Source organism: Terrapene carolina, unplaced genomic scaffold, assembly GCF_002925995.2.
Source record: "Terrapene carolina triunguis isolate 2854851 unplaced genomic scaffold, T_m_triunguis-2.0 Scaffold183, whole genome shotgun sequence".
In the NCBI taxonomy this organism is placed as follows: domain Eukaryota; kingdom Metazoa; phylum Chordata; order Testudines; family Emydidae; genus Terrapene; species Terrapene triunguis.
The window spans coordinates 1398433-1414721 of NW_020664534.1; the positions used below are offsets into that span (position 1 = coordinate 1398433).

The following is a 16289-nucleotide window of genomic DNA, read 5'->3' on the forward strand; positions in this document are numbered from 1 at the left end:
TGGGGCAGGAGTGGTCGGATAGGGGGCAGGGCCAGGCCATGCCTGGCTGTTTAGGGAGGCACAGCCTCCCCTAACCGGCCCTCCATACAATTTCCAAAACCCGATGTGGCCCTCAGGCCAAAAAGTTTGCCCGCCCCTGGTTTAGGGGCTTCATTTTCTTTAAAACTTTGATGCACTACTTAATTATTTTAATAGATTATAGTAAGTTTAGACTTTAATGATAATGCAAGTAGTTATATTTTTAAATTTAATTTTATAAAGGTTTATTTTAAAGAGAAAAATGTGTTTAAATAAAAATCAGATTTTTAATACATTTTTAATCCACCCTACGTTACCTTCAAAAAGACCAATTTAATTTCTTTTCTTGAAAAAGCCTAATAATCATAACTAACTTCATGGTTACAATAGTAGTAAATGAAATTTGTTGGCTTTGCTTTTAAGTTGAATTTTACAAATGAACCCCTCAAAACCCAGCAATTCTAACCACCTCTTGTGTCTTACAACTTTCATATCTATGCTGATTACCAACATATAAAAGAACAATGGTTACTATGGAGAATTTTTAATGTGTGTTCATTTAAGTAAAGCATGCTTTCAATAGAATAGAAGGTACTTACCCTTCTAACCTGACATCAGGTAATGATCTGTTGAGAGCAATCATTTCACTTGCCATTAAATTAAACTGATTTATTTTAAACATCTCTTTCATTTTTTCTTGATCCTCTTTAGGAATAACAACAGGCTTCCCCATTTCTCCAGGACCTTCGTGTGGCTTCTGTACCGGTTCTGGAACTAACAAAAAAGAAGTTTCAATACTGAACAAATTACCTGGGGTTCTCAAACTTCATTGCACCGCGATCCCCTTCTGACAACAAAAATGACTACATGACCCCAGGAGAGGGGACAGAAACCTGAGCTTGCCTGAGCCCCATCACCCCAGACAGGGAGGCCAAAGCCAAAACCCAAGCCCCGTCACCCAGGACTGAAGCCCTGGGGCTTTGGCCCCAGGCAGTGGGGCTCAAGCTTTGGCCCTGAGATGTGGGGCTCAGGCTTCGGCCCTAGGCCCCAGCAAGTCTAATGCCAGCCCTGGCGACCCCATTACAATGGGCTTGCGACCCACTTTGGGGTCCCAACCCAGTTTGAGAACCGCTGGATTGGACTATTCTGAAGTTTACTGGAGAAATAAGACTATTGCAGGCACCCTTGCGTTTTCTTCTCATTTATGTTTTACAAAAGCATATCTAATTTGTTTAATGATGCACTGTTTCATATGAAGCAAGATTCGAGGACAGGTGATCTAAAATTTGACATTTTTAAATACTGGAAAAATATAAACTTCCGACTATTAATATATTTAACAAGAGCAGTTAAGTCTCGTTCTCAGCAACTATTGTTCACTTGGAGGACCAAAAAGCACCCATCTTTTTGTCATCACATTTTGTATTGTATAAACCTACTGCATTACAAATTTCACTCAGTTATGGAATAAACCTCTACATTATATTTCACAGACTTTCTGAGAAAAAAAATAATTAGTGGGGGTTTTATTTCACATCTAGTAACATCCACTTCCACATAGTTTATGAGGTTAGCAAAGGAATTTATTTTTATATAAAAACTTCTATTTAAGTGAAGACTAATCCATTTAGACTAAAATTCTGATATGTATAATATACTTTACGATTTGGCATTGATAATGCAATTTGAATTCATTCTTCAGAACAATCCTCTCTCAATTTTAGGAGAATTTAATTCCACCAGAATTAATCTATTACAAACATGAAACAATGTGTTAGCTCTAGCCAATCTGTATCAACAAGCAAATTTAATATTACTCCTAAACTAGGCATACTATTTCTGATACCAACTGTTTGCCAAGTAAAAGACAAAACCAGAAAAAAACAGTTACTCACCTTTTTGTAACTGTTGTTCTTCGAGATGTGTTGTTCATGTCCATTCCAAGCAGGTGTGTGCGCGCTGCGTGCACGCCAGCCGGAAGATTTTACTATAGCAGCGTCCGTAGGGTTGGCTTCGGCGCCCCCTGGAGTGGCGCCTTCATGGCGCTGTATATAGGGACCAGCCGACCCTCCACCCCCTCAGTTCCTTCTTGCCGACACTCCGACAGAGGGGCAGGAGGCTGGGTATTGGAATGGACGTGAACACCACATCTCGAAGAACAACAGTTACAAAAAAGTGAGTAACCGTTTTTTCTTCTTCAAGTGATTGTTCATGTCCATTCCAAGCAGGTGACTCACAAGCCTGAACCTAGGCGGTGGGGTCGGAGGTCACTGCAGACTGGAGTACTGCGCAGCCAAAGGTTGCATCATCTCTGGCCTGGTGCGTGATGGCATAGTGTGTTGTAAAAGTGTGGATTGAGGACCACGTGGCCGCTCTACTAATTTCCTGCGTCGGGACTTGGGCCAGGAATGCAGCGGAAGAGGCCTGTGCTCTTGTGGAGTGGGCCGTGATAGGCGGGGCTGGTATGTTAGCCCGACTGTAGCATTCTCGGATGCAGGTTTTGATCCAAGAGGAGATCCGCTGTGACGAGACTGGGAGCCCCTTCATTCTGTCAGGCACGACAACAAAAAGTTGGGTTGATTTCCTGAAGGGTCTTGTCCTTTCAATGTAGAACGCGAGGGCCCTGCGAACATCCAGGGAATGCAGCCTACGCTCCTTAGCCGAGGAGTGCGGTTTCGGATAGAACACCGGGAGAAAAATGTCTTGACCCACGTGAAAAGGGGAAACCACCTTAGGAAGGAACGCTGGGTGCGGCCTGAGATGGACCTTGTCTTTGTGGAAGATGGTATATGGAGGTTCAGATGTCAGTGCTCTGACTTCCGACACCCTCCGGGCTGATGTGATAGCCACCAAGAACGCGACCTTATACGAAAGATATAACAGCGAGCACGAAGCCAGCGGCTCGAAGGGGGGCCCTGTGAGGACAGACAGGACCAAATTGAGGTCCCAAGCAGGGACAGGTTGACGAATGTGCGGGAACAACCTGTCAAGGCCCTTGAGGAAGCGACCAACGAGTGGGTCCACAAACACTGAGGTACCCCCCGCTCCAGGGTGGAACGCCAAGACTGCAGCAAGGTGTACTCGAAACGAAGAGAGGGAGAGTCCCAGGTGTCTCAGATGTAGCAAATAGTCCAATATGAGAGGGATCGGGGCGAGCAAGGGAGCCTGACCCCGTTGTGTGGCCCAGAGGGAGAAGCGCTTCCACTTGGCCAAGTACGTGGTCCTTGTTGAGGGCTTCCTGCTACCAAGAAGGACCTGCCTGACCTGATGAGAGCATTGCATCTCCACAGGGTTTAGCCATGGAGCATCCAGGCCGTGAGGTGGAGCGACTCCAGGTTCGGGTGACGCAGGCGACCCCGATCCTGTGTGATCAAGTCCGGGAGTAGGGACAACCTGAGGGGCACCCGTACAGACATATGCAGGAGCGACGTGTACCAGTGCTGGCGCGGCCACGTCGGCGCTATTAGGATGACACGAGCGTGATCTCTGCGGGCCTTGAGGATTACTCTGAACCATAGGAATCGGGGGAAAGGCATAAAATAGCCCGTCTGCCCAAGAGAGGAGGAAGGCATCCATTAGAGACCCCGGACTGCGTTCCATGAGGGAGCAGAATTGGCGACACTTCTGTTCTCTCTGGAGGCAAACAGGTCAACCTGGGGATGACCCCAGAGCCGGAAAATTGAGAGTACTATAGCCCAGCGGATAGACCACTCGTGACCTTGGAACGAGCGGCTGAGGGCGTCTGCAAGCCCGTTCTGCGTCCCCGGGAGGTAGGATGCCATCAGGTGAATTACGTTCTGTATGCAAAAGTCCCATAATGCGAGGGCTTCCCGGCACAGGGGAGAGGAGCGAGCACCACCCTGTTTGTTGATATAGAACATCGTTAGAGTGTTGTCCGTGAGGACAGAAACGCACCTGCCCGCCAGCTGGGATTTGAAGGCTATGCATGCGAGGCACACCGCTCGTAATTCCCTGACATTGATGTGTAACGAAAGGTCTTCTCGTGACCAAAGGCCTTATGTTCTGAGGTCGCCCAGATGTGCACCCTATCCCACATCTGATGCGTCCGTTACCAGGGACAGGGAGGGCTCGGGGCCAAGGAAAGGCACTCCCGCGCAGACCTCCCGTGGGTCGAGCCACCATTGGAGGGAGTCCAACACTGGCCGAGGTAGCGTCACCACTGATTCTAGGGAGTCCCTAACCGGCCGATACACCCCTGCCAACCAGGACTGGAGCCGACGCAGTCTGAGTCTGGTGTGGCTCACCACATAGGTACATGCCGCCATGTGCCCTAGTAACTTGAGGCAATTTCTTGCTGTGGTGGTATGGTAATGTTGGAGGCAGAGAATAATGTTGGACAGAGTCTGGAACCTGGCCTCTGGGAGGTATGCTCTGGCGTGTGTTGAGTCCAGAACCGCCCCTATAAATTTGATTCTTTGGGTTGGAGAAAGTGTGGACTTGGCCTCGTTCAGCAAGAGGCCGAGCTCGAGGAAGGTCTGCCTGATGAAGACCACCTGAGCCTCCACCTGTGCCTTGGCACGGCCCTTGATGAGCCAATCGTGCAGGTAGGGAAACATCTGAATACCCTGCTTGCGCACGAAGGCTGCCACGGCTTTGTGAAGACCCTTGGGGCTGCTGACAGTCCAAAAGGCAGAACCGTAAACTGTAGATGGGCGTTGCCCATGACAAATCTGAGGTAACGCCTGTGCTGAGGGATTATCGCAATATGAAAGTATGCGTCCTTTAAGTCGAGGGCGGCATTCCAGTCTCCTGGATCCATGGAAGGTATGATGGAGGACACGGAGACCATGCGGAACTTGAGCTTCTTTACAAACTTGTTGAGACGCCGCAAGTCCAAAATAGGTCTGAGGCCCCCTTTCGCTTTCGGTATTAGGAAATAGCGGGAATAGAAGCCCCTGCCCCTGAGGAACCTCCTCTACTGCCCCTGCTGCGAGGAGGGACTGTACTTCCTGAATTAGAAGTTGCTCGTGAGAGGGGTCCCTGAAGAGGGGCGGGAGGGGAGGGCAGGAGGAAGGAGAACTGGATAGAATATCCCCTCTCTACCGTGCGAAGCACCCAACTGTCCGATGTGATCCAGGCCCACGCACGATAGAAGTGGGACAGACGTGACGAAAAGGTAAGGTTGGTAGGATCCAGAGTTCTGATCGGTAGGGCGTCCTCTACTGGGCCCTCAAAATGGTGGTCTAGGCCCCTGTGGAGGCCTTGGTTGGGCAGATGACTGGCCGGAGGGCTGCTGTTGTTGCCTCCTTCTGCCTGTCCTTGCCCTTCTGCACAATGCGTCCGCGCGATTTTGAGGCTGGTACAGCCATGGGGCCTGTGGCGGCCTGAACTGTCTACGCTGAGTGACCGGGGTGTGTAGGCCTAGTGAGCGAAGGGTAGCCCGTGAATCCTTTAGGCTATGTAGCCTCTTATCTGTCTTCTCCGAGAAGAGCATGGGCCCTTCGAAGGGGAGGTCTTGGATTGTCTGTTGGACCTCATGTGGGAGGCCTGAAACTTGAAGCCAGGCTCCACGCCTCATAACCAGACCAGTCGCCAGCGTGCGTGAGGCTGAATCGGCCGCGTCCAAGGCTGCCTGGAGGGAAGCTCAGGTAATCAATTTTCCCCTCTTCGACCAGGGCTGAAAACTCAGTTCGCGATTCCTGGGGAAGGAGTTCAGCGAACCTAGACAAAGCCAAGCACGTGTTGTGTCCATACCTGCTCGCTATGGCCTGCTGATTGGCTATGCGCAACTGCAGACCCCCTGTCGAATACACCTTTCACCCGAACAGGTCCAACTTCTTGGCCTCTCTATTTTTTGGCGTAGCTCCCTGGAACCCTTGGCGCTCCCTCTGGTTGGCCGCATCTACCACTAGGGAGTCCGGGGGAGGGTGTGCATAAAGATGTTCATAGCCCTTGGATGGAACAAAATATCGCCTCTCAGTCCTTTTAGCCGTGGGGGCCAATGAGGCTGGCGTCTGCCACAAGGTGCGGGTTGTGTCCGCAATGGTCTTTAAGAGAGGCAGGGCTACCCTGGATGGGCCCGACGGGGTCAGGATGTCCACCACCGGATCAGTATCCGCCTCGATCTCCTCCGTTTGGATCGAGAGGCTCCGGGCTGCTTGCGTAAGCAGCTGTTGGAGGATCCTATTGTCCTCCAGAGCCAGTGCCGCAGACGTTCCCGCCACTGCCTCATCCGGCGAGGAGAAGGAGGAGATCCCCTGAAGAGGGCCTTCTTCTATACCCTCTACCTCTACCAGGGCCTGCGGCACACGGTACTCAGGCTGCACGGCCGGTGCGGGTTCAGGATGCGGCACCGCAGCCGGTACCGGGGTCGAAACCGAACGACGAGGCGTGCTGGGCGGTGCCTGCGGCGTTGGGAGCATGGTCCCTGCCGGTGCCCGACTAGGCGGTGCCGTGTCCCCTTGTGGCACACTCCTGTCAGACGGCAGTGCCGGTGGTGGGGGCATTAGCGGTGGGGCCACCGACGTCGAGGAGACCGATGTGGCCCGTGTGCGGGGTCCATACGCCTGACCCTCTGACTGGTGGTAGGCCCATGGCATCCAGAAGGGCCACTGGGGGGGCGGTTGCCACTGTTGCTGCCACTGCGGTGGGTAAGGCTGGGCACTCGCACGCGAGGACAATCGTCTGCTCTTCAATCTATTGGAGCAGTACGAGTCCGCCTCCGAGTACGAGGACATAGGAGGGGCGGTACCCACTGTCGTCGGGGACCGGTGCTGTCGGACTGGAGAAAGTTCCCTCTGCGCCAGTGCCGCTGGGGTGGCGCAGTGTGGGGAGCGCGGCGATAGCATTGCCGGTTTGCCCTGAAATTGTAACTGGGGTCGAGGGGTAGCCGGAGGTTCTCTCCACCAGTGCGGCAACGCCGGCACCGGGAGGCTCAAGAGGTCTGAGGCAGCCTCGAACGCCTCCGGCGTCGATGGGAGGCGCACTTCCTCTATAATGTCCGGGGATCTAGGCCTGTCCAGACTCAACCGTACCCTCTCCGGGGCAGGAGTCAACAGGATAGCAGAATGGGTCTGCGGTGCGGCCTGTCCCGCAGCACTCGTGGACGGCGCTGGCCCCTTAGGGTCCTGGTGGGGGGGAATGTTCCCTCACCGGCCTCTTTTTAACCAGCACGGGCGATGAACAATGTCTCACCGAGGCAGATTTCTTGTGTGCCGACTCTTTTCGGTGTTGGGGTTTAGAGGCTTTGGCCTCAACTTATCGCTGATGCCGGGGCACTGCGCACCGAGGATGAAGTGCTGGGTGCTGGGTCGGCAGGCTCAGGGTCCGATTGTGGCCGCAGGGACGCTTCCATTAGGAGGACTTTAAGTCTCTGCTCTCTATCTTTGAGAGTCCTGGGGCGAAATGCCCTGCCGATACTGCACCTGTCTCTTTGGTGGCACTCCCCGAGGCACCTTAAGCATGAAGAGTGTGGGTCACTCTTCGGCATAAATTTCCCACAGTCCCGGCAGAGTTTGAAACCTGGGGACCCGGGCATGCCCCAGTGGGGCGACGAAAACGTTGGGGAAAATCCCCCCAACAACTATCTATCTAAACTAACACTAAACAAACAAACTGACTAACTATTTACAACTAAGACGGAACACTGCCATGATTGCTGAAGAGCAAGCGAAGCTCCAGCTAGCTGTCACCAGCGGTAAGAAGGAACCGAGGGGCTGGAGGGTTGGCTGGCCCCTATATACAGCGCCATGAAGGCGCCACTCCAGGGGGCGCCGAAGTCGACCCTACGGATGCTGCTATAGTAAAATTTTCCGGCTGGTGTGCACGCGGCGCGCACACACCTGCTTGGAATGGACATGAACAATCACTCGAAGAACAGAACAGAACATTATTTCATTTTTATGTTTCTGAGAAAGCATTACAAATAATTGAGACTAAAAAACAAAACCAATCTATCAAAGTGGCCAGTGTTTCTTTAAATACCCATTTTGGGATATTTTTCAAAAATTAATTTTTTTTAAATACACAAATAATGAAATTTCAAGACACTTGTTTTTAAACTTGACCTTTAGCATATATATTGGCTATAAATCATCTAGCTATTGAATTATCAGATTAATTTAAATAGAAAACAGTACTATAAATGAGCTAAATAATTCAATGTACTCTAACAGAATATTAGGTAATTCCAGTAAGATCAAGGCACTACCCTTTTTCTCTTCCTGCTTCCCAAATATGAAATGCTCCTTAATTTTTGGCTAAGAGAGAATACTGTAATCTTACACAAGGTCAAAGAGGGGAAAAATAGCTTGCCAAGAGCAAAAACAAAATGCATCCTATACTCACTGAAAAACTTAGCATTCAAATTATACGAACATATAAAGAATAACAAATGAGATTATCTTGCGCCTATTTCACTGAGTTTTCCAAAATGACTGCAGGGGGGAAAACTATTAGAAATACCTAAATTCAGTTTGTTAGCATTTTCATTATAAAAGATTTTCAGAGTTTTTTCTTAGAAGCTCAAACATTTCCACTGTTTCCAGCAGGCCTTTGAAATTTGGTAGGGTGAATACTCTGTGACCAAAGAAATACCTTTTCTTTGTCACCTGAAATTCGTTCAAGTTTGGCCAAGACGTACTGTTAAAAATTCCCTGTTGACCAATCTGCCTGGTTCAATGGAATTGACATGTTCCTGCAGAACGCGGATTCCACCAAATCACCATATTTCAACAGAGAACTGTTCCGCTGGAAGATTTTCAATAACCTAATCAGTCTAATTCTGTTATGTATAACAGGAGCACTTGTCTCATTTGGTGCACAGTATGGACAATGCAACACAAATTCTGCGCTCTCAATTTTTCAAGTGCTTCACTTTACAACCTAAAAACAACAATTAAAAGATTATAGAGACAAGGTGGGTGACGTCATATCTTTTATTGGACCAACTTCTGTTGGTGAAAGACAAACTTGCAAGCTCTTCTTGAAAGTGTCTCTCTTTCACCAACAGAAGTTGGTCTAATAGAAGATATTACCTCACCCATCCTGTCTCTCTAATATCCCAGGACCAACATGGCTACAACACCGCTGCAAACAAAAGAACATTATGTATTTCAGAAAATATCTCCCATGAATTGGTTTGATATTCAATTAGTCATAAAGGAGACCTTCTGAATATTATAGCTATACAGAGATGTTATAATTCTGTTTAAATCAGTGTCTAGTCAGCTTGCTAACTGGTTTCACTCTCAGATTTCAAACCAGTACTACTAATAGAATGCTAAATTAATATATTTTACAGCAAAGCTAATTACTAAGTGTAATATCAAATATTTAATTGAAAACACAGTCTTTCCATTCATATTATACGGCCATTTAGGACTAACAGAAAAAAGTTATATGAAGTAATATTGTGTAACTAACTTTGCACTTTTCCTATATTATATTTATCTTAAAGTGCAAATTATCTGTTCTGTTAAAAAATGAAGTTTCTACACATGCAGAGGACTGAGTTCAATTTGAAACTTGACTTCAGTGACAGTTGGTGGGAAATTAAAATACAGTTTCTGCATCACATCACCATTGTCCCAAAAAGAAGACAGCTAACTGCCTTTAACAGAAAGAACAAAAGTCTCAAGGGACAGTTCATAAAATCTTAAGAGTTTCAAATTACCATTCACTAGTTCTTATTTAAACATTCTTTGACTGCTGCTCCCAAGCAACTTTTATAAACAAAACGTGCAAAAAAACCTCTGAAAATGGAAATGATCTACTAAAACAACTGCTTTTTCAATCAAAAACCTTTGAGTCTTCCTTTTTTGCCTGTTCTCTTTCCCCATCCCAGTTCAGTTCATCCCTCCATCTCCTCCAACTTGTGGTACTACATATATGCAAAGCATTTCCCCAGTAACATCAATAGGAGCAGCAGTAGAGCAGAGAAAAAGCCTCCTCCCACTGCAGAGATGAGGGTTTAAGACATGTTCCCCTCTCCTCCCAAAAAAGTTTCAGTGCCAGTCAGGGAACAGAACTTTTCAAGGAATTTCACATTTAATTTGTCCTCTGCACATCTTTTTTTTTATAGACACAGTAATTATACTTAAAAGAAATTAGTCACATTAAAAGCTCCAAACACAGATTCTGGCCTTAAAATCAGAAGAGCCTCAATACAATTTATTTTTATCTTCACAACACCCTTATGAGGTAAAATATCATCACTATTTTACAAGTGGAAATTAAGGCATAATGATTAAGACCAAAGTTGTCAAAGTAACTACAGTAAAATCTGTGTTATCTGGCACTTTACCAATCAGAAAGCTCTATAAACCAGCATTTTGGGAGGGGGATATGGGGCATGGGCTCTGGAAAGGAGATTGAGTGTGGGACGGGGCTCAGGGCAGGGGGTTAGGGCACGGGAGGGGTTTTGGGGTCCCAGATCCACGTGGTGCTCAACTCGGGCGGCTCCCTGCAAGTGGCGACATGTCCCTGCTGCTCCTAGGTGGAGGTGTGGCCAGGTAGCTCTGCGCGCTGCCTCCATCTGCAGGCGCCACCTCCATCCGCAGGCACTGCCCCCGCAGCTCCCACTGGCCGTGGTCAATGGTCCTAGGTGAAGGAACCACCACGGGGGATCACGCTGGCTCCGCAGCTCCCATTGGCAGGGGACTGCGGCCATGGGAGCTGTGGGGGCGGCGCCTGCAGGCAGAGGCAGCATGCAGAGCCACCTGGTCATGCCTCAGCCTAGGAGCAGCAGGGACATGTCGCCGCTTGCAGGGAGCTGCCTGAGGTGAGCACCGCCAGAATCCGCCACCTTGCATTCCCTCCCATGCCCCAACCCTGAGCTCCCTCCCACACCCAAATTCCCACCCTCCCTCTTAGTTAACTGGAATTTTTGACTTATTGGCATCCCCCCATTTCCTCAACATGCTGGATACCAAAGTTTTTACTGTACTAATTTTGAGTGCCCCCCTTGAGATGCTTAGGACTTGATTTTCCCAAGTACTTCCAGTTTATACATTCTAAGCACAGCTGCCATTGACTTCAATTGTGATTGAGTGCGCTCAGCACTTCTGTATATCAAATCCCATGCGTCTCAAATTGGGCACCCCAAAATGAGCCACATAGTTAGTGGCCACCTCCTAAAAATTTGGTTTAAGGGACTTTTCCAGCTGCACATTGGAAGTTTACAGAAACCCAGTTCTCTGGGGTGGCATTCAACTGCTTAAACCATGAGATCAACCTTTCTCTTCCTGCAGTTTCCTGCCTCATTCACTACTCAACTTCCAAGTTCTATAACAAACAAACGAACAAACAAACAATCCGCTTCCTCCACTACACAATACTGTTTGGGCACTGTCTATCCTATGCACTGCATGAGTCAGAAGCCCCTTTAGAAAAAATAAATAGGTGATCATGTAAAGACTGCATGGTAATGCATACATTCCACGGTGCTGATTTACAGTTGCATGGACCACCTTAATTTTGATATTTCTTAAGTCTTTGGTGCTTGACTTTGCAACTTATCTTTTAATGGAGTCTTTTTCTGTGTAATTACCTAGGGTTTTTAAAAAAAACACAAGTGAAGGAAATTGAAATTCTATCACATGTAATATAACCATATTCAATCCAACCCATCCTCCCAATATTGGTTACCTTTAGGATTGGCAAGTTTAAATCCATAGCATAGACTTCTATCACTAAGCTAATGGAGTAGCTGACAGAAGCCACTGGAAGGGGATGAGATACTTCACTGGTCGATTTCACAGCTACTTGCTAGACAACAGGGAAATGTGGGGACTTAATAATCCTGGATTCTATTCCAGGTTCTCAAGATGCTTTAAATTAGAAGGCCTTCTGCCCACATCTCCCCATGCCCATCCCAGTCTATTCCTGCCCCATATAACCAATCCTTCTCCCTCTGCTCCTGTCCCTTCCTAGTGTACTGCTTTCCCAGCTCCTCACTCCTTGCATTTAAATGCAGGCTGTTTTCTCCTTCTACTCTATGCTGCTGGACATCAGCAGAGAAGCAGTCAACAAAGTCTCCCTACTCCCAGCAGCTCCAAACAGCCAGAAGAAGCAACTGTAAGAAGAGTCCTGCTCAGCTCCTACTGCACTTAGAAGTAGTACACTAAGCCCTGATGGAATCTTCACACTATTTTGCTGTCAAAACCTTTGTGTATGTATCTATGTCAATTTTCAAGGGCATATAACTGTCAAATAGAGGTGGATTTTCACAGGGAACTCTATAGGCACCTCTCTGACATACACTCATTTAATGGAGATGTTCTAGTCCCTCCATGCTTTAGAGAAAGGAGTTGAAATATTGCGGGGTACAAGAAGTTTCTAACATTTACAAAAAAAATTTCCCCGAATGTCGTTCTTGGTAATGGCTGAATCATTTTTTGACACATTTCAAAAATTTCAGTCTGAGTGGTTAGTTTGGCAGGGTAGATAAGAAAAATGATTTTTTTTAATTTAAATCAGATTTTTTTGATTTTGTTATTTAAATTACAAGAAGTTTTCCTTTTAAAATATAAACCTGTTAAAAATGAAATCTGAATTTAAAACAAAATATGTTAAAGTCTAAACTTACTACATCATCTTAAAACACAAAGAAAAACATGCTGAATCCATGATCCTCTATTAAAAAAAAACTGAGTTAAGACTTAAACATTGTTTTTTCTATATAAAAAAAGAATCTGGGGGAAAACATCAGATTTATGAGGTTAAGCCTTATAAATATGGTACAATAGGCCAGCCTAACTAATTTAGGAGACTGTTATTTTCAAGAGACTAAGGCAAGTAGGAACTTAAGCTGCAGTCACTTTCACTTAGATGTATTTGAAAATTTTCCCAGACTGGCCTGCGATAATCAGTTTAAATTTACTGACTACATTTAATTTCTCTGTTTAATAAATCATTTAGTTGTACATGTGAAACATCCTTTGATAAAAGAAGTTTATGTATCTAAAGCATTCACAGTTGCTTTAATAAAAATAAATTTTATAAGCTGTTGTGTTTAATTAAATTTAGTTACCATCCTAATGCAGCTTGACAAATCATGAAGAAAAAGTTAATTATCTAGTAAATAATCAATCCATCATTCACCTTTTTCTAAACACACTAAAAATGTACAGTTCAGAAGAATCTGAAAGCTATACAACTGCTTAAATAAATAAATTATAGCTATAGAGAGAGTGGGCTGTCGATTAATCAGTTAACTCACACGATTAACCCAAAAAATTAATTGCAATTAAAAAAATTAATCATGATTAATCGCACTGTTAAACAGAATACCAATTGAAATTTATTAAATATTTTTGGATATCTTTCTACATTTTCAAATATATTGATTTCACTTACAACACAAAATACAAAGTGTACAGTGCTCACTTTTTATATTATTTTTATTACAAATATTTGCACCGTAAAAATGATAAACAAAAGAAATAGTATTTTTCAGTTCACCTCATAATACCGTAATGCAATCTCTTTGTCGTTAAAGTGCAACCTACAAATGTAGGTTTTCTTTTTTGTTACATAACTGCACTCAAAAACAAAACAATGTAAAACTTTAGAGCCTACAAATCCACTCGGTCTTACTTCTTGTTCAGCCAATCACTAAGACAAACAAGTTTGTTTACATTCACAGGAGATAATGCTGCCAGCTTCTTATTTACAATATCACCTGAAAGTGAGAACAGGCATATGGCACTTTTGTAGCAGGCCCTGCAAGGTATTTACATGCCAAATATGCTAAACATTCTTCTGCCCTTTCATACTTCGACCACCATTCCAGAGGACATGCTTCCATGCTTGTTAAAAAAAGAATGCATTAATTAAATTTGTGACTGAACTCCTGTGGGGAGAATTCTATGTCTCCTGCTCTGTTTTTTACCCACATTCTGACATATATTTTATGTTATAGCAGTCTCGGATGATTACCCAGCATGTTGTTCGTTTTAAGAACACTTTCACTGCAGATTTGACAAAATGCAAAGAAGGTACCAATGAGAGATTTCTATAGATAGCTACAGCACTCGACCCAAGATTTAAGAATCTGAAGTACCTTCCAAAATCTGAGAGGGACGGGGTGTGGAGCATGCCTTCAGAGGTCTTAAAAGAGCAACACTCCGATGTGGAAACTACAGAACCCGAACCACCAAAAAAGAAAATCAACCTTCTGCTGTGGCATCTGATTCAGATGATAAAGGTGAACATGTGTCCGTCTGCACTACTTTGGATTGTTATTGAGCAGAACCCCTCATTAGCATTGAGGCATGTCCTTTAGAATGGTGCTTGAAGCATGAAGGGACATATGAATCTTTAACACATCTGGCATGTAAATATCTTGCCACGCCTGTTCTCACTTTCAAGTGACATTGTAAACAAGGGCAGCATTATCTCCTATAAATGTAAACAAACTTGTTTGTCTAGGTGACTGACTGACTGAAGAAGTAGGACTGAGTAGATTGTAGGCTCTAAAGTTATTTTGTACATCATTCTATATTTGTAAGTTCAACTTTCATGATAAAGAGATTGTATGAGGTGAATTGAAAATACTATTTCTTTTGTTTTTTGTAGCACAAATATTTGTAATCAAAAATAAATATAAAGTGAGCGCTGTACACTTTGTTTTCTGAGTGGTAATTGAAATCAATGTATTTGAAAAATGTAGAAAACATCCAAAAATATTTAAATAAATGGTATTTTATTATTGTTTAACAGTGTGATTAATATTTTTAATCGCTTGACAGCCCATATCTATATCTTTATCTATAGTTATAAGGTACCATCCTAGGTAACAAACAGCTGTACCTAATCCAGAGTAGAGGCTCTATTTAGTTGTAAATCAACATGTTTTAATGGTAATATCAACCAATGAGAATGCACCTTTCTTCAGATAAGAATGGAATTACAAACAGAAAAACTGATTAAAACCAATTATTTAAAGTGAGGCTTTCTACTAGGTGATTTAAATCAATCCATCCTGAAGTCTGACAGAGTTCTAATGGAAAGTGGAAGGCAATCTTAACAATAGCCATTGCCAGCTCTATCTGTATTTTACAGCTTTACTTGATTTGTTTTATACAACTGCAAAGAAAAATAGACATACCTGTATTGAACCCAGACAAGCTCCATACTTTATACTATAGTAGCAACAGTTTTATGCAGCTTAAAATATTCTTTCTAAAAGCACTGAGTTCCATTGGGTGGCATATGGAAACTATGCTGGGAAGCAAAGGAAGACAGGAATAACAGCTTTCTTGAATAACTTTGCTACAGAATAAAATAGTTCCTGTTTCAAAAATAAGCACTTATTCAACATCTCAACACTGGAGGGTTTACTGTACTAATTTTAATAAATGCCCTTTTGTTCCAACATTTATTTTGTAATGAGATGACTGTCCTTCAAAATTACTACATTTGGCCAAATACAGCTCTTAGTTACACTGCTTTATGCTATTGATGTCAATGGAGTTACTGCAGATGTACATTACGGTAGGGAAGGATTTGGATTATTTCCTTAATTCTCTTTTACCTTCCTATACTAACATCATTTTAAATGAAATCTGCCTTCAGAATGCCTCAGGTATTAGACAGCCTACACAACACCTCCAGGATTTTTATTTTTAATTTTTTTTTAAAGACTCTGAAAATATTTGTGATACGTACAAGATGAAGCCATACTCATCCTGTTGGGAATTATCAAAGGGCAAGTTTTCACTGATGCTTATTTAAACAAAGTTGTAATTTATGAACATCTACTCACCATCTCCAGCAGGTAGGCCTCGCTCTTTTTTCTCATCACATTTGTTGCATTCACTGAAGTACAGCAATAGAAACATATCCAAAAGGACCCAAACCAGTGAGGTGGCAAGGACCACCTTGCAATATGCAAATTTTCTCATGGCACTTTAAGTCAAATACAAAAATAAAAAAGTATAAATAAAAATATCAACAAGATTGCTTTAATCCAGTTTCCGAGACCATGTTCTGTATCTGAAAAGAAAACAAAGAACAGACATTACAAAAAAATCCAAAATGAGAAGTAACATTTAAAGAGACAATTTTACTTACATTTTAGGATAACAAATTTGAAATGCAAATTAGTTATCACAATGGTCCACATGCAAAAGTTAAGAAAAGCTCTAGGCACTCTACAAGTGAAGAGAGTAGACACAACTAAGGCAACTAAGTCTGGTGATGTGTTAACACTCATGCCTCCAAAATGCCAATGCCAATAGCCAAAATGCCAAGTTGTCTACTCAATGCAGAAGAAAATATGGAACTATATTCAAATTAAAATCCACTCT

General features: G+C 44.3%; 1 protein-coding gene across 3 annotated transcripts in view; it reads right to left on the reverse strand.

Moving 5' to 3' along the window:
* The window catches only part of GALNT1 (polypeptide N-acetylgalactosaminyltransferase 1), a 211144-nt gene that overhangs the window by 112309 nt on the left and 82546 nt on the right, over nt 1-16289 (reverse strand). For all 3 annotated transcript variants that reach the window (XM_026654148.2, XM_026654146.2, XM_029912078.1), the window contains 2 exons: nt 15746-15975; nt 618-792 (listed from right to left, as the gene is read on the reverse strand). In XM_026654148.2, coding sequence (XP_026509933.1) covers nt 618-792; nt 15746-15884 — 314 coding nt within the window. In that variant the 5' untranslated portion in view covers nt 15885-15975. The remainder of the gene's footprint in view (nt 1-617; nt 793-15745; nt 15976-16289) is intronic.